General features: G+C 37.3%; 1 protein-coding gene across 2 annotated transcripts in view; it reads left to right on the top strand.

Moving 5' to 3' along the window:
* si:ch211-102c2.8 (trichohyalin) overlaps positions 1–21891 on the top strand; it is an 83455-nt gene extending 61564 nt beyond the window's left edge. For both annotated transcript variants that reach the window (XM_039769910.1, XM_039769909.1), the window contains 6 exons: positions 8455–8593; positions 9395–9478; positions 13288–13490; positions 14345–14420; positions 17919–18134; positions 20508–21891. In XM_039769910.1, the coding sequence (XP_039625844.1) occupies positions 8455–8593; positions 9395–9478; positions 13288–13490; positions 14345–14420; positions 17919–18134; positions 20508–20573 (784 nt within the window). In that variant the 3' untranslated portion in view covers positions 20574–21891. The remainder of the gene's footprint in view (positions 1–8454; positions 8594–9394; positions 9479–13287; positions 13491–14344; positions 14421–17918; positions 18135–20507) is intronic.
* The last annotated feature ends 413 nt before the right edge of the window (positions 21892–22304 follow it).

Below are 22304 nucleotides of genomic sequence, written 5' to 3'. Positions count from 1 at the left end.
AGAAGCAGTGCCCTGCTATCATGGAATTTTGCCTTAATATATCTGCTTTATAGCACCCCACATACAGTCTTATCTGCACATGGACAGCTTATTTAAGCAAAGAGACTTACTAGCTTGCATAAGCAGACCAAATGGTTAAGCTTCGCCTGTGCCAATCACTATAGCAGGTGTCCACTCACTGCGCTACTACTACCTACAGCTACTTCCCTGTAGAAATATGGCAAGCACATACACCAGGTGCTCTTATAATTAACGTTGAATATATTATTATAAAGATTCCTGTGTTTGTTATTTTGGTTCGCCTACAGTACAGTTACTGTTAACTAAATTCTTTATATGTGTGTAGGGTATCTGCTTTATAGCAGCCTATTTGTACAGCCTTACCTGCATGTAGACAGCTGCCTCAATTAAAGAGATTTACTAGCTGTTCACAAGCAGACCAAACTGTTGTCTTCAGACCTACTCCTGTGCCAATCACCAAAGCAAGTGCCCGTTCACCATGCTGCTTTTATTGAAGACATTTTGTCTCATCTGTTAACTCCCTATGGGAATATAACAGTCACCCATACTAAGTGCTCTTAGAAATATACATTGAGCCAATCAAACAGTGTAAATTTAATATTATCATTAAGCAACATTAATAAAAAGAAATAAAAATCGATGGTAACAAGAGTAGGAAAGACTTTAAAGGTTAAGAAATGTATTTGAAAAAGATTCTTATTGAAAATACTTATGCAGAAAATTAAGGTAATAGAAGAGGAGTCTTTTAAAGTCTGGGTGCAGAGTTGCTTCAGATTGGTGTTCAGTTCGCAAAGGTCCTTGTCTGTTTCTTTGGGCTGTTCTCCTTCTCAGCTCTCCTTGCTTTTCTCTCTCCTGCTCTGCCTGCCTTCCGTCCTTCCCTAATCTGCCCACCATGCATCCAAACTTAAAGGCCTCACTACATGTTGAATTAACAAGAGAAATCAATCAGTGTTTGCTTTTCTATTTAAGATTCTGAAAGAATTATCTAAAAGTACAATTGTCAAAATTGATATTGAAATACAAAAGTCAATAAAGATGCAAAATTTAAAATCAATCTAAGGCAGTTGTTTGTCTAACATGAAATAAGAGTCCAGAGTTAAAAAGTCCAAAGAGACTAATTTCAAATGAAGTCAAACTGTGCAGGATTTCTAATTGCTGGCTGTTTACTCAGGTGCCCTTATTGTTAGCTCACACAATTCACATATTAAGTTGTTTTTTAAAGTCCATTTTCTTGTTTTATTTAGTTTGTTTTGAACACTAAGATGCCTTAGTTTTAAGCCAATTCAAGTGCAGAACACACAAGCAGCGAAAGAAAAAGTGAATCCCTTTTGGTGCACAAGCCACTCAGACTGCAAAAATGATAGCAGACTAGTGATGTGCACAGGATTATACTCAGTCCGTCTTGCAGCAGTAGAACAAAGTGGACATTTGCAATTCTGATAGGCTTTAGTGGCACACCAGGCCTGTACCAAACCCCCAACTTACATTCCAAAGTAAGTGACTGAACTCTTCATACCAGGATCAGCCTGTACTCCATCTGATAAGAGAGGCGTACTGTAAATCTGAGTTGAATGGACATCTTTGCAGAGCCACCTCTGAAAACTTCTTAAGCCAGAAAGCACAAATGGACTCCAGCAAGTACAAAGAGTTATAAATCAATGAATGACAGCTCTGATGGACAGAAGAACTCACCAATGTGGAGACATTGAATTTGTAACTGAAAGTGACTTTAATCCAGTCAGGAGAAATGATATATTCCCTTAATACTCACTGTACCATTCAATACATTCTCTCTGGTTCTCTCAAGGGAACTCTGAGAATCTATGAGGGGATTCCCTGGAGCACTCAGCCTTGGGTCACTAATGGGCACATGCTCCAAAAACGACTGAAAATCTCTATAACAACTTCTCTCTCTGCAACCAAAAATCTGATGAGCCACTGCCTATTTAAGGAGCTGAAAGATGAGATCCAACCTGCCAGGCCAAGCACCGAGCCCAGTCTGGACTTTAGCTTCTAAACTATTGTGCCAGAAAGAGTAATGCCATTCCCCATGAAGTTGCATACAACACCACAAAGAGCTTAACTGAAAAAAAGTATCAGCACAGCACTGACAAAGGAATCACACAGCAGAATGAAAGCGTGCACTCTAATGCAAGAAGAATCCTTCACTTGAACCAAGAGCAACAACAAAGTAACATCTACACAAAAGAAAAATCACCTTTTAAAGACTTATCTGTGCCAAAATAAATTAGAACTCAAAATAAGTAAACAGCCAGCTTCCCTGTTATGTTTGTCTGTCTAGACTGTCTGTGGCCTGTCTTACTGTATATGTCGACGTACAGTTGTGCTTGAAAGTTTGTGAACCCTTTAGAATTTTCTATATTTCTGCATAAATATGACCTAAAACATCATCAGATTTTCACTCAAGTCCTAAAGGTAGATAAAGAAAAACCAGTTAAACAAATGAGACAAAAAATATTATAATTGGTCATTTATTTATTGAGGAAAATGATCGAATATTACATATTTGTGAGTGGCAAAAGTATGTGAACCTCTAGGATTAGCAGTTAGTTTGAAGGTGAAATTAGTCAGGTCTTTTCAATCAATAGGATGATAATCGGGTGTGAGTGGGCACCCTGTGTTATTTAAAGAACAGGAATCTATCAAAGTCTGCTCTTCACAACACCTGCATGTGGAAGTGTATCATGGCACAAACAAAGATTTCTGAGGACCTCAGAAAAAGAGTTATTGATGCTCATCAGGCTGGAAAAGGTTACAAAACCATCTCTAAAGAGATTGGACTCCACCAATCCACAGTCAGACAGATTGTGTACAAATGGAGGAAATTCAAGACCATTGTTACCCTCCCCAGGAGTGGTCCACCAACAAAGATCACTCCAAGAGCAAGGTGTGTAATAGTCGGCAAGGTCACAAAGGACCCCAGGGTAACTTCCAAGCAACTGAAGGCCTCTCTCATATTGGCTAACGTTCATGTTCATGAGTCCACCATCAGGAGAACACTGAACAACAATGGTGTGCATAGCAGGGTTGCAAGGAGAAAGCCATTGCTCTCCGAAAAAAAACATTACTGCTCGTCTGCAGTTTGCTAAATCAGATGGCTATTGGAAGAATGATTTGTGGACGGATGAGACCAAAATAGAACTTTTTGGTTTAAATGAAAAGTGTTATGTTTGGAGAAAGGAAAACACTGCATTCCAGCATAAGAACCTTATCCCATCTGTGAAACATGGTGGTGGTAGTATCATGGCTTGGGCTTGTTTTGCTGCATCTGGGCCAGGATGGCTTGCCTTCATTGATGGAACAATGAATTCTGAATTATATCAGAGAATTCTAAAGGAAAATGTCAGGACATCTGTCCATGAACTGAATCTCAAGAGAAGGTGGGTCATGCAGTAAGACAACAACCCTAAGCACACAAGTCGTTCTACCAAAGAATGGTTAAAGAAGAATAAAGTTAATGTTTTGGAATGGCCAAGTCAAAGTCCTGACCTTAATCCAATCGAAATGTTGTGGAAGGACCTGAAGCAAGCAGTTAATGTGAAGGAACCCACCAACATCCCAGAGTTGAAGCTATTCTGTACGGAGGAATGAGCTAAACTCCCTCCAAGTCGGTGTGCAGGAATGATCAAAAGTTACTGGAAACGTTTAGTTGAAATTATTGCTGCAGAGAGGAGTCACACCAGATACTGAAAGCAAAGGTTCACATACTTTTGCCACTCCTAATGTGTAATATTTGGTCATTTTCCTTAATAAATAAATGACCAAGTATAATATTTTTGTCTCATTTGTTTTACTGTTTTTTTCTGCAGAAATATAGAAAATTCTAAAGGGTTCACAAACTTTCAAGCACAACTGTATACAGTATATGCAGTTATGAGCTTTGTCGTATAGGGTCCTATGTGATCATATTTTCCCCTTTTATATTCTTTATTTGTGTAGACCTTGCTGAAACGCCTCAAATGCCATACAGTATACTTAACACCTTGTGGTCAGGCACTGTACTTTAGCACTTCCTTTCTCTTTCCATTCTTTATCTATGACCTCAGGCAATTCGATAGAGTAAAGGAACAGGCCAGAGATAAGTTACGCATTTAATTATGTGTTTTGATAATATGCCCAAAATATTAAAGAAGCAGAGTACAATGTAAGTGTTGGCAAACCATAACATTACAGACAAAATAGCAGTACATCTTGAGTCCATAGGGGGATATCAGCTTATCTTCAGTCTAGCTTGCTTTTCTACCACACCTCCTTTAAATGGAGTATTGAAACAGGCCATATGCCTGACTCAGTATAGCTTGTGAGATAGAGTTGTCTTCATCATAGTCTTCTCTTCATGGCCAGATGGTGAGAGAGAGGGGTAAAGGTGGGATAACCAACTTTCCTGTCCAGATCCTAGACTAATGGATGCAGGCTGTTCATCTAATCCCATTTCAGCCACAATCCAACTCCAATGACCAATAGAATAAGTATACCAGTCCCTCCCCGAGCCATTTACCAATGAAAGCGCTCAGGTACAACCCATCCCCTATCTGCTTTCTTCACTTGTTGCCTGTCCCTGCCAGCTAGGCAGTTTATGACCTTCCTGTGAGGGATGGCTTTTAGGCTTGTGTAAGTCCAAACACAGTCTGTCTTGCCAAACCAGTTTGATACTCACATACTTACATCCCCCCTACCTTAAATTTCACATCCTGCACCAGTGCTTAATACAATCTCTTAAAGACTTGAGGGAGGAAATTATATTGCCTTTTCTAAAACTATGGGAGAAGAAGATTACAATGAATTACTTAAGGAAAACTGCTTCTTTCTTTAAGTCACTAATACAAACCTATTATTTAAAGACACAATACATGCGATTAGAACTATGCTCTTAAACTTAAACACCTTTGTGCAGTCCTTAAATCAGTTTATTTCTCAATTTCTGACCATTTTTAATGTCTATTACATCGTGTTTATATAATCCTTGTGTTTATCAACAAATTGTATCATACTGTCTCTTAAAATGAGCATGCTTCAGCAATCTATACTAATAAAAGGCAAAGCCCTCACTGACTCACTGACTGACTCACTCACTCACTCACTCACTCACTCACTCATCACTAATTCTCCAACTTCCCGTGTAGGTAGAAGGCTGAAATTTGGCAGGCTCATTCCTTACAGCTTACTTACAAAAGTTGGGCAGGTTTCATTTCAAAATTCTATGCGTAATGGTCATAACTGGAACCTATTTTTCTCCATATACTGTAATGGACAGTTCAGCTCGATGGCTGTGGGGGGCGGAGTTGCGTGTGACATCATCACGCCTCCCACGTAATCACGTGAAATGACTGTGAACGCAGTACGTAGAAAACAAGGAAGAGCTCCAAAGAGCGCTGAACAAAAAACACCATTTCACAATTGAGAAGGCAGCAAAAGATTATGAAGCCAGTGATGCATACAAGCATATTCATAAGTGCAGCTACTGCGGAAACAAAGCACGGTGTGAACCGTAAGTTTAACTTAAGTTTATAGACACACTCCCACTGCAGTTTGTCATGCCTACAACGAATATGGTATTTGCGAGATACAAGTTTAATGAGAAGACACAAGGTATAAACGAGACTTTGGATCACTTTGTAACGGAGTTAAAATTGCTGTAGCAAGAAACTTTTAAGTGCCGGGTCTTAGCTAACATTAAATAAGCCGTTGACATCACAAGATCGCACGAGCACAGCTGAGAAGCTTCGATGCATGTACTCCGAGCGGCTCACGTCAACTGACTTTGCAGGACTGGAAAAGATTAAATTAAGTTCATACACACGCTACCGCTAAATTATTCGCAGGCAATTTCCACAACTTAATACCGGGAATGCCTGTTGGAACATCTTACATTCACGAGTACCGATTTGGGTGGTGAACACTTTGATGAATGAAACCTGTTATCTTTACAATGGTTGACAAACACGGAATATAACTTGAACACAACACATCCTCCAAATACGAACCTGATTGAAAGAAATAATGATAATCAAATCCTTGATGACAGCAACACTCATAACGGTCAGAAAACTATTACATTGACAATCATGTTACGTTATTTTTAAAATGTTTCCTTTTCTTAGCACAAGCACAGCTGAGAAGCTTCGATGCATGTACTCCGTGTTAAAAAAAATAACGCATTTAATCACACTTTGTATTCCAAGCAAAGGGGAACTTTTATCAATGCATGATTTCCTGGTACATCGATTACATTGATACACACATCAGAGCTACACAAATGTAAGAGTTGGAAGAAAGCGCGTTGCTAGGACTGATCGGACGCAAATTTCATTTCAAAAGACTACCCGACGGAAGCCTTGATAAAAGCGTGGTTTTGTGCAAACTGTGCAAAAATGAGTTTGCATACCACCGAGGCACTTCAACCTTACGGTACCATCTAAATGCAAAATATGTTACAGCGAGCACAGAAACTGTGTATGCTGTTAGCACTAGCAGTACGAGTTTAAGTACCAACAAAAGGTGTCGGCAGCCCAAACCTCATGAAATGACTGGCTTCAGGACCAAAATTAGTAAGTCAACATCTGTCAAACTTACAAATTCTCTTGCAAAATGGATTGCTTTGGACTGTAGACCACTAACAGTGGTGGAAGATAGGGGGTTAGAAAATGTGCTACAGTTAGCGTCAGGAGATCCAACTTTACAACTGCCATGCCGATAGACTATTTCAAGTAAAATTCAACAGCTTTATGACACTGAAAAGCAAGCAAAAATAGATGCATTACTGAGAGCAGACTTTGTGGCTCTTACTGGGGATCATTGGACTTCCATGACCGTTAGTAATTCTAATTACATCTAATTACAAAATGTTCAATGATCACACTGTTTTAGCCTAATGTACAAAATAATTTTGGCTAAGGTTATTTAGAGTTTAAAGGTGAAGCTGGTCAAATTACCCTTTATGTTTCTGACTTATTTTTTTAAGAAGAAAAACTGCACTTTATGTTGAAATTTTTGTTATTATTATTCAAAGACAATACCATTCTGAAAATGTACTTAAAGTAATTAAAATACCACTTTATTTTTAAGTCTGCCCAATTTTAGCCAGGGATGATATTTTTGTTTCTTTTTTGAATTGAAATGCAGTTTAAATGCATTTTTTTTTTCAGAAATTAAAAGAGCTTGAGTTTACAATATTCATGTCCATGTCTATTATTTGATTCTGTCGCCCACTAAAACCTTTTTAAATTAAAAACAACATTTGTGATTTGGGGCAAATTTTCTTGTGTGATTACATACGATTAATCAAGATTAATTAATTACACAACCTAATTAATTAGATTAATTTTTTTAATCGAGTCCCACCCCTAATATATATATTTATATGTAGATATGTATATATATATATATGTGTATATATATGTAGATATGTATATGCATATATATGTGTGTGTGTGTGTATATATGTGTATATGTATATATATATGTATGTGTGTATATATATATGTCTATATATGTGTATATATACTGTATATGTATATGTATATATACGTATATATATATGTGTATACATATGTATATGTGTATATATGTATATATTTGTATATGTGTATATATATATATATATATATGACAACAACACTCATCACTCACAACAGTGACAAAACAATTACATTGTCAATCATGTTACGTTATTATTAAAATGTTTCCTTTTCTTTTTCATTACTTCTTTAACACACTACTTCTCCACTGCGAAGCGCGGGTATTTTGCTAGTACTAATATAAATCTACAGGTCTTGCATCCAACAACAGTGAAAGGTAAGGTAAATAAAGTAGGAGCCTTTAATAAAGTAGGAGTGTTGCCGCCATTGCTGAAGGCACGACCAATAATTGATTAACCAAGTTAAATCTCTTCTCCTTCCCACATTATTATGACTGTTCCTAGGTGGGCAAGTTAAAATACATTTTTCATTCTTACACTGCCTGCCTTTTACTGACCTAATCCATGAAATATGTAAGTAATGCTGTAATTTATAAACTATTTACTGTATATGTAAAAATGTATTTTTGACTATTATATTTTAAATAAATACTGCTGGTTTTATACTGAATTGGGGAAACCTGCTTGTGTTGCAGCATCCCTTTTGTTCATTCTTGCTCCCAGAAGCAGTGCAAAACTACAGAATGCACACACAATTAAAACAAAGATAAATTACATTATCTAAAGTATCACCATGAAAAGTTTCTACTTCATATGCCTAGCTAATTGAATTATTTCAATTTCTTTATTGTGAGGGGATATTGCTATGTTATTGCAGCCTAAACATTTTAATGTCAGTCATACATACACAAGTGCAGACTTTGTTTCTCCTTATGTCTGTAAAACATTCTGTTCATGAATTACATTCTTTATATTTTGGTCATTTTCCCTTTCAGTACTCCGTCTGTCCTGACAGTTCCTCAGGCCCTGCAAGCTTTGCGAGGGGCTTGTGAGGAGCTTTATCAAAATATCATGGACATTCATCAGGAGCTAGAAAGAAGAGGAATGGCCATTCAGCATGTCCACAGAGACAAGGTATATCAAAACTCACTGTTGTATGACCAAGAAATCTTTTCATAAACTGTTACTGTCTCATAATATTTGCCATCATCATGTTAAGGATTCTGCTAAATCAGCTCCCATTTTATTAGTAAATTGGTTTACTCTGCAGTTGATATTCTTCTATTTTCTAGCTCTGGACATTTGTTGTTTCACATCTTTGTAATGTTAGCACAGCAGAAACACACAGCGCACATTTATTTTAATAATGTTAGTAGATTCCATTGTTTTTCTGAGTCTTGCTTCTGCAACAACTCTAAAGGATTGCATGGCATGGAAAACATTTTGGTGATATACCAGTATTTATAAATCATCTGCAATATAGTATGCTGAAAATAAAACACAAACACAAATTTCATACTTCACTTGTGTGAGGTTATTTTAGTATTTCTAAAAAGCAGGTGATTTCTTTTCTTTTTTTGTGTTACCTGTCACAACATATATTATATTTAGTATTGCCTACTCATATCAGGGCCAGTTTAGAGTTGTCCCTCAGCTTAACCTTCATGTTTTTGGAAATTAGAAAAACAGAATATTGGGGAATGGCAGTGAAGAATATGCAAACTCCAACATTGACATTGCCTGTGCTGGAATTTTAACCCTGGTCCCTGGAACTGTTAGCCAGTATAACTAACCTGTATGTCACCATATTGCCACCTTAACAACCTTATTAATAAAATGCAAATAGCATTTAACTATTATAGAACAATTGGAAAACTCCAGTGTTCATATGTATTTAAATGAGGTTTAACTATTTAAACTGGACTATTATTTCAGGACAGGGAAATGAAACAACAGCGTGAACGACTACTTTTGGAAAAGGAAGAAGCATTGATGGCTCTAAAGGAACGTCTTATTCAGGTAACAAACTTTAATATAACCATTCACTGTGGCTTTGACTGTAATGCATTAAATCAAGTCATTTAAGTTAACTGAAATGTCATTTATACTATAGTCATGTCAACATTTCTGTTGTGAGAAGGGCTTTGATGATAATAATCACTTTATACCTATCAAAAGTATAAAGAAACTCTTTAATGAGAACTAATGTCAATTTATGTAGCAGAACATTAAAACGAAACATTCCACCAGGATAACTTATACCGCATGTGTCATGAAATTGATTCTTTCAGCATGTGGAACATTCCTGTTGATCTGATGAAGAATACTGTTTTAGTCATTGCTGCCACATCTGCCCTAAATCCTTGAATAAGTTCAGCTATAACTACTTCAGAAACCTTCATTTCTTCATTGCCATACTCATTTAACAACTTAGGTGATCGCATATCTTAGTGGTACTGTCATTCTGGAAGACATCTTTCCTACCAGGAAAGCTTTTGAAGCCTGTGCTTGGCGGTTATCTGTGTGATATTTGCACATTCTCCATCTGTCTGCATGTCTTTTGTTCTCAGTGTAACTCCCCAAAGATGTGCACTTCATGTCCACTGCACCACACACACTTAATGACTTAAATATTTTTATTAATATTATCAATAAATAGTATTGTTTGTACATTTTCCTTTTAGCCTTTCTTTTTATTCCTTGATATTGTTTTTCATAGTTACAGTGCATCCGGAAAGTACAGTGATCCCTTGCTATATCGCGCTTCGACTTTCGCGGATTCACTCCATCGCGGATTTTAAATGTAAGCATATCTAAATATATATCACGGATTTTTCGCTGGTTCACGGATTTCTGCGGACAATGGGTCTTTTAATTTATGCTACATGCTTCCTCAGTTGGTTTGCCCAGTTGATTTCATACAAGGGACGCTATTGCAGATGGCTGAGAAGCTGCCCAATCAGAGCACGTATTACATATTAAATAAAACTCCTTAATGATATACAATTTGCTTCCCGCGCGGTGCTTGATTGTTTGCTTTTCTCTGTCTCTCTCACTCTCTCTGACTTTCTCTGCGCCTGACGGAGCGGGTGTAAGCAGAGGGGCTGTTTGCACAGAGGCTGTTTGCCTAGAGGATACGGACACTCCTCTAAAAAATGCTGCTTTATCGCGGTGCTTCGGCATACTTAAAAGCCCAAAAGCATGTATTGATTTTTTGATTGTTTGCTTTTCTCTCTCTCTCTCTCTCTCTCTCTCTCTCTCTCTCTCTCTCTCTCTCTCTCTCTCTGACATTCTCTGCTCCTGACACGCATTCTTTGAAGAGGAGGATATGTTAGCATTTTTTTAATTGTGAGAAAGAACTGTCATCTCTGTCTTGTCATGGAGCACAGTTTAAACTTTTGACTAAAGGGTGTTATTTCATAACTAGAGGGCTCTAATAATGTTAACAGTGTGGGAGAGTTTATAAAGGCTTCAAATATATAAAAATAACCATACAAACATATGGTTTCTACTTCGAGGATTTTCATCTAGCGATCGAGGAGGGATTACTGTATTCACAGCGCATCACTTTTTCCACATTTTGTTATGTTACAGCCTTATTCCAAAATGGATTAAATTCATTTTTTTCCTCAAAATTCTACACACAACACCCCATAATGACAACGTGAAAAAAGTTTACTTGAGGTTTTTGCAAATGTATTAAAAATAAAAAAACTAAGAAATCACATGGACATAAGTATTCACAGCCTTTGCTCAATACTTTGTCGATGCACCTTTGGCAGCAATTACAGCCTCAAGTCTTTTTGAATATGATGCCACAAGCTTGGCATACCTATCCTTGGCCAGTTTCGCCCATTCCTCTTTGCAGCACCTCTCAAGCTCCATCAGGTTGGATGGGAAGTGTCGCTGCACAGCCATTTTAAGATCTCTCCAGAGATGTTCAATTGGATTCAAGTCTGGGCTCTGGCTGGGCCACTCAAGGACATTCACAGAGTTGTCCTGAAGCCACTTCTTTGATATCTTGACTGTGTGCTTGGGGTCGTTGTCCTGGTGAAAGGTGAACCGTTGCCCCAGTCTGAGGTCAAAAGCGCTCTGGAACAGGTTTTCATCCAGGATGTCTCTGTACATTGTTGTAGTCATCTTTTCTTTTTTCCTAACTAGTCTCCCAGTTCCTACCGTTGAAAAACATCCCCACAGCATGATGCTGCCACCACCATGCTTCACTGTAGGGATGGTATTGGCCTGGTGATGAGCGGTCCCTGGTTTCCTCCAAACGTGACGCCTGGCATTCACACCAAAGAGTTCAATCTTTGTCTCATCAGACCAGAGAATTTTGTTTCTCATGGTCTGAGAGTCCTTCAGGTCCCTTTTGGCAAACTCCAGGCGGGCTGTCATGTGCCTTTTACTAAGGAGTGATTTCCGTCTGACCACTCTACCATACAGGCCTGATTGGTGGACTGCTGCAGAGATGGTTGTCCTTCTGGAAGGTTCTCCTCTCTCCACAGAGGACCTCTGGAGCTCTGACAGAGTGACCATCGGGTTCTTGGTCACCTCCCTGACTAAGGCCATTCTCTCCCGATCGCTCAGTTTAAATGGCCGGCCAGCTCTAGGAAGAGTCCTGGTGGTTTTAAACTTCTTCCACTTACGGATGATGGAGGCCACTGTGCTCATTGGGACCTTCAAAGCAACAGAAATTTTTTGTAACCTTCCCCAGATTTGTGCCTCGTGACAATCCTGTCTCAGAGCTCTACAGACAATTCCTTTGACTTCATGCTTGGTTTGTGCTCTAACATGAACGGTCAACTGTGGGACCTTCTATAGACAGGTGTGTGCCTTTCCAAATCATGTCCAATCAACTGAATTTACCACAGTTGGACTCCAATTAAGCTGCAGAAATATCTCAAGGATGATCAGGGGAGACAGGATGCACCTGAGCTCAATTTTGAGCTTCATGGCAAAGGCTGTGAATACTTATGTACATGTGCTTTCTCAATTTTTTTATTTTTAATAAATTTGCAAAAATCTCAAGTAAACTTTTTTCACGTTGTCATTATGGGGTGTTGTGTGTAGAATTCTCAGGAAAAAAATTTATTTAATCCATTTTGAAATAAGGCTGTAACATAACAAAATGTGGAAAAATTGATGCGATGTGAATACTTTCCGGATGCACTGTAACTGTCAGTAAATAAGTGTAGTAAAAAGGAGTAAAATAAAATATTAAAATATAAAAGTCTGATGGGCAGCACGGTGGCGCAGTGGGTTGCGCTGCTGCCTTGCATATAGGAGACCCAGATTCGCTTCCCGGGTCCTCCCTGCGCGGAGTTTGCATGTTCTCCCCGTGTCTGTGTGGGTTTCCTCCAGGTACTCTGGCCTCCTCCCACAGTCCAAAGACATGCAGGTTAGGTGCATTGGTGATCCTATATTGTCCCTAGTGTGTGCTTGGTGTGTGTGTGTGCGCCCTGCGGTGGGCTGGCACCCTTCCTGGGGTTTGTTTCCTGCCTTGCGCCCTGTGTTGGCTGGGATTAGCTTTGTTTTCTGCCTTGTGCCCTGCGTTGGTTGGGATTGGCTCCAGCAGACCCCCGTGACCCTGTGTTAGGACATAGCGGGTTGGATGGATGGATGGATAACAGTCTGATTTTTCAGAATAGCTTTCTAAAATAGAACATTATGCCTGTTAAATGGTTAAGCTTCAGTGTGGAACACACAGCTTTGGAAAAATAACCTGACATTCAAAGTTATTCTTTCACATATCTGAAAGATTATACAGCATGTAACACATTATTTTATTATTATTTTACAACGAAAACAACATATTCTTTTTTGGGCAGGAACACATTGATGAAATAAGCATGCTGCAACGGACCCAACTGGGTGATTCGGGTAACAGTGAAAAGCAATCCCTCCGCCAGCAGCTCAGGGAGAAGAACAATGAACTGAGAGCAATACAGAGGAACATGACCAAATGGAAAGACGAGACCGCTACAAAGCTGGCGTGCAAGTTTGAAGAACAGCTCAATGGAGAACTTGAAAAGTAAGAGTCTGTAGCTTAACAGTGATGGCAGTGACTCCGTTTTAGTTTTTTTATGTACTGTAGATCATGTTTAAACATACTTGTCTTAAGCATTATAGAGTCTGTTGCTCTACCATGTTAATTACTTAGACTGACAGAGTGACATGTCGATTAGTAACCACCATTCATATGTTACTGGTTTACAGATATTTAAGAAAACACAAATACAAGCTTTAGTGGCATTATTATTTTAGTAAATGTATTTCAACCAAAGATGCACAGTAAGTTATGAAATCAAAAATGAGTCTGTAATTTTCTGTAGATAATAGCCTTAATATATGTTTACATATCTTTAAAAGTAGACTAGCTTGTTCTGATATGAACAATTTTGTCAGCTGTTGGATGTCTCTTCAGTGTTCTTGCTGCCAGGGACAGTAGCACAAGGCCTATTCTTGACCACATAACTTCTGGATAAACTTTGTCTTCTGTCATTTTAATGTTACTTTTTAATTACATTCTGGACATATTTATTTACGTTATTATTTCACACTGGGTGTACTCTATAAACTCGTATCTGTCTCTATTACCCAGAGTATCCCTTAAAGACATATTGATAAAGGGCTACCCTGACATTTAGGTGATCCCAAATCAAAATCTGCATTTCTGTCACCTCTCTAATCTATGTTTTAACTACTCTGAATGTTAATAATGATAGTCTAAGTGTTAGCATAACTGTCTCCATAAGGTGTCAGCAGAGTAATAGTTGAAACCAGTTCAGCAATTGATGGCACATTACTAATACTGCTGAATTATTCTGTGCCACAGCACTATGTTTAATATCAGTCACTTCACTTTTTTGCTCATTTTTCTTCTAGGCGACTGTCTCACAGTACATTAGAGCACCAGCAGAAAATAGAAAAACTAGAATCTGAAATGAGGTGGCTTACAAAGGTAAGAATTTCAAGCAAATGCAATAGTTGTTATTTCTTAAACTGTTTCTATCATTGTTTGCGACATTTTACAAACAAATATGTGTTAGGTGTATGTACAGTATTAGGCATGAACATATTTTCTGTTATTAAGCAAATTACCTTGTGATGCAGTTGGGTTTTATGTGTTGTGGGGATTTCTTGACAGCATACTTCTTCTAATTCATTATGCTTGCTAAAGCAGGAATCATTAGAAATAATAATTTTGGTTATCATGCTTCTGAGTTGATAGTTCTGGTGATGTTCTAGATACAAGGTATCACAGCACTGGTGGGGCTCGCTATGCAACGTCTGTGTAGTTGTCTCCCACTTATCAGCTCTGTGAAGCCATGTGGCAGTGTTACTTGTAAGGGTTAGTGGGTACCATGCACATAACACTGTTTGAAGGTTTAAACCATGTCTGCTTCATCAGTTGGATAATCACTCAATTTTTGGTGATTTTTATCGGAAAGTTCAACTTAAGGTTTAAGGTTCCAAATATCATTTGGAAAAAAGTTTTTTACAAACTGCCAGAAGAAGGAGCCTGAGTTGCCTCAAAAGCTTGCATATTGTAATCTGTTCCAGTAGCCAATAAAGGTGTCATTTTCTTGACTTCTCATTGCATTTATAAACATTAAAATAACAGTGGCTCTAGCACTGACCCCAAGTGAAACCACTTCTAACGTCCCCCAATTCTAATAATAATAATTTATTTTATTTACAGGCGCCTTTCAAGGCACACAAGAACACCTTACAGAGCACATTAATGACAGTCGCAACATGAAATTAATAAAATATTACAGTACAATAAAACCAGAATAAATACAACAATAAAACTGAATTTAAATTTATCAGCTAAAATTATCAGACAGAATAAGCCAGCTTAAAAAGATGTGTTTCAAGATGAGATTTAAAGGTAGGAAGAGAGTTGATATTACGAATGTCTTGTGGGAGAGAGTTCCAGAGGCGAGGGGCCACTCGACTGAAAGCTCTAAACCCCATGGTAGTCAAGCGAGCAGGAGTTATAATAAGATTGATAGAAGAAGATCTAAGGATATGAGAAGGAATGGAGATGTAGGGATGGAGAAGATCAGTAAGATAAGGAGGTGCCAGATTATATTCTATGGAAGGGGTTCTGGTTATATTACGAGCTGCAGCATTCTAAACCAATTGCAGTTTGTAAAAGAGTTTGCGAGGAAGACCAAAAAGGATAGAATTACAATAATTATTACGAGATGTAACCAGAGCATGAACAAGAATAACAGTACTGTTTGCTGAAAGAGATGGACGTAAATGGCTGATATTACATAGATGGAAATATGCAGACCAAGTGGCATTATTAATATGTGCTTCTAATTTTAAGGTGCTATTGAAAATAACACCTAGACTCCTAACTTGGGAGGAAGAAGAGATTAGAGAATTATCAACAGTCAATGAAATATTATCACATTTATCTAAAACAGATTTAGTTCTTACCAGAAGAACCTCATGTTTTATCACTATTTAATGTAAGATAATTAGCAGACAGCCATGATTTAACTTCCTGCAGACAGTCGGAGAGGGAAGAAGGTGAAAGAGTAGAATCAGGCTTAGTAGACAGATATAGAGCTGGGTGTGATCAGCATAACAGTGAAAATGAATATTAAATTCCCTAAAGATATGAGCAAGGGGCAGAAGATAAATACTAAATAGAAGGGACCCAAGACAGAGCCCTGGGGAACATCACTAACAACTGGGCAAACTTGTGATCTGAAATTTTGTAACTGTACAAACTGTGTGTAATCTGAGAGATATGATTTAAACTAGGCATGTGGAGTGCCAATAATACCAATCGATTTAAATCTCTGAAGAATATTAGGCAGAGCTCAGATCAAGGGGCATAAGTATGGTTAACAACCCAGAGTCAGCTGCCATCAGCAGGTCATTGGTGAATAAGGTATCATAACCCTTTGCTTTCTGTGTTTTACCCAATTTTACACCCATCTGTACAGTACGCCATGAACTTCCACATCTTTTTAGTTTGACGCCAAACCTCTCGCATGTGACCTTCTGAAAAGCAAGATAAATTATATCATATGCATCTCTCTAGCTATATCCTTTTGTTTCTTCCTCATATAATTTCAGCATCCAGTGGATTCAGAAAGTATTCAGACCACTTCACATTTTTTCACATTTTATTTTCTTTTAGCCTTATGTTAATATCATTTAAATTAATTTTCTCCAGATCAAGGAACACTCAATACCCCAGAATGTCAAAAAGAAAACAGAATTTTAGTGTACAGAGATTTTTGAAAAAGTATGTGTCCAGAGTTTATGTACGTGTTCAATACCTCCATACACATTGTTCTCCATATTAGTTATAAAAAAGAGAAAATGTGAGAGGGGATGCTTTGGGGGTTGTGGGAGCCACCATTTGTTCAGATGTATACACTTAAATTAGGTAAAGTTTGAATGTTCAAAGACTCTGTAAAAAGGCTTGAAGGAAAATATTCAGCTCTTACTTGTGTTGGCAGCCCAAGGTTATGGTATTCTGTTAGAATGAAATGTGTTAGTAGAAGGCCGTTTTATGATATGTGTTTAATATTTATACATGTTTTAACCTGTAGGAGCTATGGAGGAGTTAGTGTGGCAATTCTTAGAATGATGATGATTTTGGTTAAATGTATATAATTATAGTATACATTATGTAAGCCTTTCTAACTCCTACAAGTGCTACAAAGATATTTTCCCCCAGTAAGCCTAGAGTGTTGAACACTGCCTTCTTGGCAGAACACTACCCAAATGGGAATGTGTTTGGCACCATTAAAAATGTAATCCAGTTTCACTTATGTGGTGTGCAGCATCAACTTAGGAAACCTTGTTGGTCTTTGAGGTGATGAAAAGAATGAGGTAGAAATAGTCTTTTTAGTTTTGCAACACACGTAGAAACGTAACTGACTTCTGTCCCTTGAAAAAAGGTCATACAATAGGTTGTAATGTCTGCAAAATAAAAGTAAAATACTGAATCTGATTTGTCATCACTAAATAAAGACTGTGCTGTGTTTCAGGTTTTCAGCCATGTTTTATTAAAGCTATTGTCACCTTATATTTTAAATGAAGACCCAATAGTTCAGGGTTTATACTAAAAAAACTATACATAACAACAAAGAAACATTTCTCATGTCCTGGACCATTGCAGCACTCTTCTAATGTTAGGAATGTTCTTACGTCTATCCAACGATCTTTTCTCAAATATGTCAGTGCAGTGCATATTGCATGTTATTGTGCTCCATTGCTCTTCCCTGTTTGTTTAGACCAATCTCACTTTAATATTTATTTCCTTAAATACTTCTATAGTCATCATGCAAACTAAACCAAACATGTTCTGTGTAAATTTGGCAGGAACATTTTAAACAGTAAATATTGTATATGCTTGGGTCTGTTATGGGTGATTTGTTTTATATATGTGCTTCTCTCATCTATCTTTGTGCTTATTTCCCAGAAGCAAAATAAAAACACCAATCTGAGATCAGCATCTAGTCCTTCTCTCACTACAACATCATCCACAGGTCATCAAGAATTTGGTACTTTGAAGCTCCTGCAGCATCTGAAAAACAGAGTGAAGCAGCTAAGAGCAGAGAATACATTGTATCATGGCAGCTCCTTGGATAACTTAGCGTCAGTTCATGAGGATTTTTCTGGGACCTACCGTGAAATGGTAAGTCATCTAGGTTCACCTTAGATGAAAGTTTTGCTGTAGTTACCCATGATCTTTGGTCACACACTTGACATTGTAAGGGTCGAGGTGGGCAGCCCTGGACCTGGACGGCTGCTGTGGCTGCAGGCTTTTGTTCCCATGAATGTCTTAATTGAAATTCATTCTTGTTAACTGCTTGTTCTAGCTCTCTATCTGCACTCTCAGAAATGAACAATAATGTGATTTTGTCTTTCTAAATTTCAAAAAACAGATACCTTACCAGTGCAGTGTTTATTAGACAAAAGGCTCTTGACTGTCTAATGTTTTTGCATCATTTTCCTTCAGTTTTTGTCAAGAATTTTAAGCTCTTGATTCTTTAGCCATGAGTTTCAGATAACAAGGAAGACAACAAGTAATCGGCTAAATTAGTTCCAGTTTTATCTGTGTATTTGTTCATCACTGAACAGCTCCTTTAAATAAAATATTTTGAAAATCAACACAGTAGTTGAAGGTTCGAGAGGTTTTAACCTTCCTCAATCCATTTAGATTTTTCATAGACTTACACTTCCATTATCTCTAACCTGCTCTGCATGTGTATCACGCCAGCGTTTTTGAATTCTTTATGACGTTCTACTTTGTCATCTACTCTTTGTCTTTTATTTCCAGCCCCGGGTGTAGTTAAATCACTTGGCACAAAGACTTGTCCCACGGTATGTGAAAGTGTCCCTCTGAGAAAATCATGTCTCGTCTCCTTCCAAGATTTTTTTTATAATAAAGAGAAATGTAAAATGTAGGCTGAAAGCAGTTTCAATATTGACAGCTAGAACAGTAAAATAATAGCAGCTCCAAGTGATAGAATGTGTAATTACTGTACATGTCCCATAAACCAAGTTGGAAGAAGGATGACTGTAGCCACAACGGCCTTCTAGCACCAAGAGTGTCCACTACTGCTCAAGGAGGTGGAGTAATTTGATCAGACAAAATTTTCATTTTTGCAATTTGCCATGAGGCTTGTCTCTGAGAGTTTGTGTCATCAGTGTTCCGTCAATGACCCAGTGACTTTGCTTTTTATTTTCTCTTTCTTGTCCTGTATCATCATCTTCTATATGAGAATCACACTTTGTGGTCTCCCCTGACATCTGCATACTGGTAGACATATTTAATCTTACACTCAACTCTTGATAACTTAAAGTCATTTCTTTGGGTACCATGACTGATAAATCTGAATTAGTCTCAAGGCAGGAGACTTAAAAACAGTAACAGCACATTCTCATTCCTGACTCCTCTGATTTCACAGTTTATCTTAAACTCTGTACCTTTCAGATTAATTACTCACCTTCACAGACATCTTGCTCAAAACACCTTCTGATCCCTGTGGAAGAAACCCCCCTGAAGGAAAACAGGAATAGCTCGATCAATTAGATTTTTATTCAGTCAGAGATGAGTACCAGGATTCTACGTTGCAAGGCAGAAAAGCAAAGTTTCATTTTTTGATTGCCTTTTTATAATTTCTTCTTCCTTCCCCTTCCCCTTACTTAATCAAAAAGCATAATATTGTTTAATTAAGCATTTTATTTTATTATGCTAATGGGCCATCTGTTCTTATTTTTTTCACTTGTCTGATAGACCCTAAAGAAGGAAAGGTCATCTTTCCAGTGTCAAATAGACGCATTCCTAAAGAAACTGAAAATTTTCCTAAGTCTTATGATAGACGCCTGTGTGAATAACCTGCCGTTATAGCAAAATGGCTTTGTCAGCTATTAACCCTTAGTAGCTTGTAAGCAGTTCATTTTTCTTTCACTTCCCAAAGCCTTAACCTTGTAAAGTACAGTTCACAAGACATCGTGGAAGACGGCTTTTTTTGATTGCATCTCCTTTTCTCATCCTTAGTTTTTAGCATATGATTAATTGTCACATAACTCTTTTAATGTAGGCTTGGTGGTGGTGGCTGGGAGTACACACGGACTATTCCCCAGCTTGCTATAAATAAGGGTATGTTTTGAAAAGTGTGGCTAGGTGGAGATGTCTGTTATTTGAGGTTTTATATCTGTACTTATTTTTGGATATTTACTTATTTTCTCACCTATTGCCTTTGTGAAACTCTGTAGCTCTTACCTCCTTTGTTTTTTAAGAATGTCAGACATCAAAAGTCTCCAAGTGCAATAGTAAAAATGTGCAAATGTAAATTCATAACCTAGATATCAAAATATTAACTATCCTATAAAATATCCTATAGATACAAGCAAGCATTTTAGCCAACATCATAATAACTATAATTGTCTGTTGAATTTCAATTAAGATTATTTAAATAAACACTAATAGTATAAATGACCTGAACTGCCATTTTTGTACTATGTAATGGTTGCCACAAGCTTTAACATCTTCCATTAACAGATGCAAGCTCCAGCAGAGAGGATGTCTTCCAGATTCAGATCAGGCAAAGGAAAGTCTCATTTCTGAAGGCAGCATATGTGAGTTGTTCTTTTTCAGAACAGAATCCATTTGCTTTTGAAATATTCTCAGGATTTTTTTGGACAACCTTTTTATTAGCCATGACTGAAAATGATCTTATCCTGGCTAGTGAGTTGGACTTTCAACTGCAGATGTGCCTCAATGTAAGGCCGTGACGAATGCTGGGTTTGTGTGCAATGGAAATATGGAGAGTTGGGCCTTCCCAATGAGAAACTTCACCTCAATCCCTTTTAAGAATGTGAATATAATTTTATCACCCACATTTTGAGAATTGTGATACAGTGCTGACACCATTTCTCATTTCATATAAAATAAAGAGATAATGATGCGATCTGCCAGAAGTGGCATTTTGTAGTCCCATTACATTTGGTGTAAAGTGACACCCACTTAATGTATTTTGCTTGCTTTTTATTTTCACATAAAATACATAATTTTTAATTGTTTTTGTGCTAACAAAACCCTGTGTTTCTCCCAAAACTTTGTGCTTAAATACACATCAATTAGAACAAAGTGAGACAACAACAAATGTTAACCTCAGAAAATTGTCATAGCATAAGATGGCCTCAGCAGTTACTCAGCCTGTCTGTGCTCTAATTACATGTGTACAGTACAGCATGTACCACTGCAAATGGCACTGTACAGTAAAATTGCTCTGGGGTGGCTTTCACCACAAAAAGGAAATACATCTGCAGTGAGGGATTAAAACCAAAGAGTAACCATCCTTCATTGTGACACAATATATGAATATTGTATATGAATATTTCTTTTCTATCAAAAATCTCTTTAATGTAAATAATGTACAAACAAGTTTATACGTAGCTTCAATTAATGTTGATTATTTTATTCCATGCAGACTTAGTAATTGAAAAGTGAATACAGTATTTCAGTTTCCTGGATTATGCTGAGTATGTGAAAGCATGTAGAGTAATGCAAAGGCTTCATGGGGCATGTGCCAGAAACTTAAGAAATACGTCAGCGTTAACACGGGACTTTCAAACACCTTTTGTCCCCAAGTCAGTCTTTGCAGTGAGCAGGCTGAGTAAATGACATATTTTTGTTATACTTTTCTATACATATGTAAAGGTGCCTTTAATTTGTTGTACTTTTTAATATTTATCACAGTGTTATTAACTGCTAAGAGTTTATTTTATAATGTAATGGTAAATACATTCCAATGATTTTGTACATGTAATTAACTTAAAATGTGACTAGGAAGACCCAAACTAAACATAATGGATTTTATGTCTATTTTTTAGCATTGATTTTTGAAAGTTTTGGTCAATTTTTGCACTCTTGTTGCTTTTGTTAAAAAAAAAAAAAAAAAAGTACTTGAATGAGTATTAACAAGTTGCTTGTGTGTTTTTTATTTTTAATTTTTTGTTATGCTGTTACAATAAAATTCGGAATTTCACACAAAAACATGTTTCTTATATATTGTATTAAAATGGATCTACAGTATATATGCATTAATGGTTGCAATCACTTTAAAATGAATTATTTATCAGGATCCCAAAACATGACAAAGAGTTGGTTGAAATTGTGTATGTCACATTTTTATCAAATACAGGATTACTGCCGCTTCTGTGACTAACAAGGCAAGCAGGTTAAAAACAGTGTTTTTAAATGACTTGGAAAATTAATTTATTCAAAAGGTTACATGATAAAACCAAATGACAAGCAGCTTGCCATAAGGGATGATTGATGGTCAGCCAAGCAGAG

This window comes from Polypterus senegalus, chromosome 11 (genome assembly GCF_016835505.1).
Source record: "Polypterus senegalus isolate Bchr_013 chromosome 11, ASM1683550v1, whole genome shotgun sequence".
NCBI classification, from domain to species: Eukaryota; Metazoa; Chordata; class Cladistia; order Polypteriformes; family Polypteridae; genus Polypterus; species Polypterus senegalus.
This window is presented reverse-complemented; position numbering and strand designations above follow the sequence as displayed.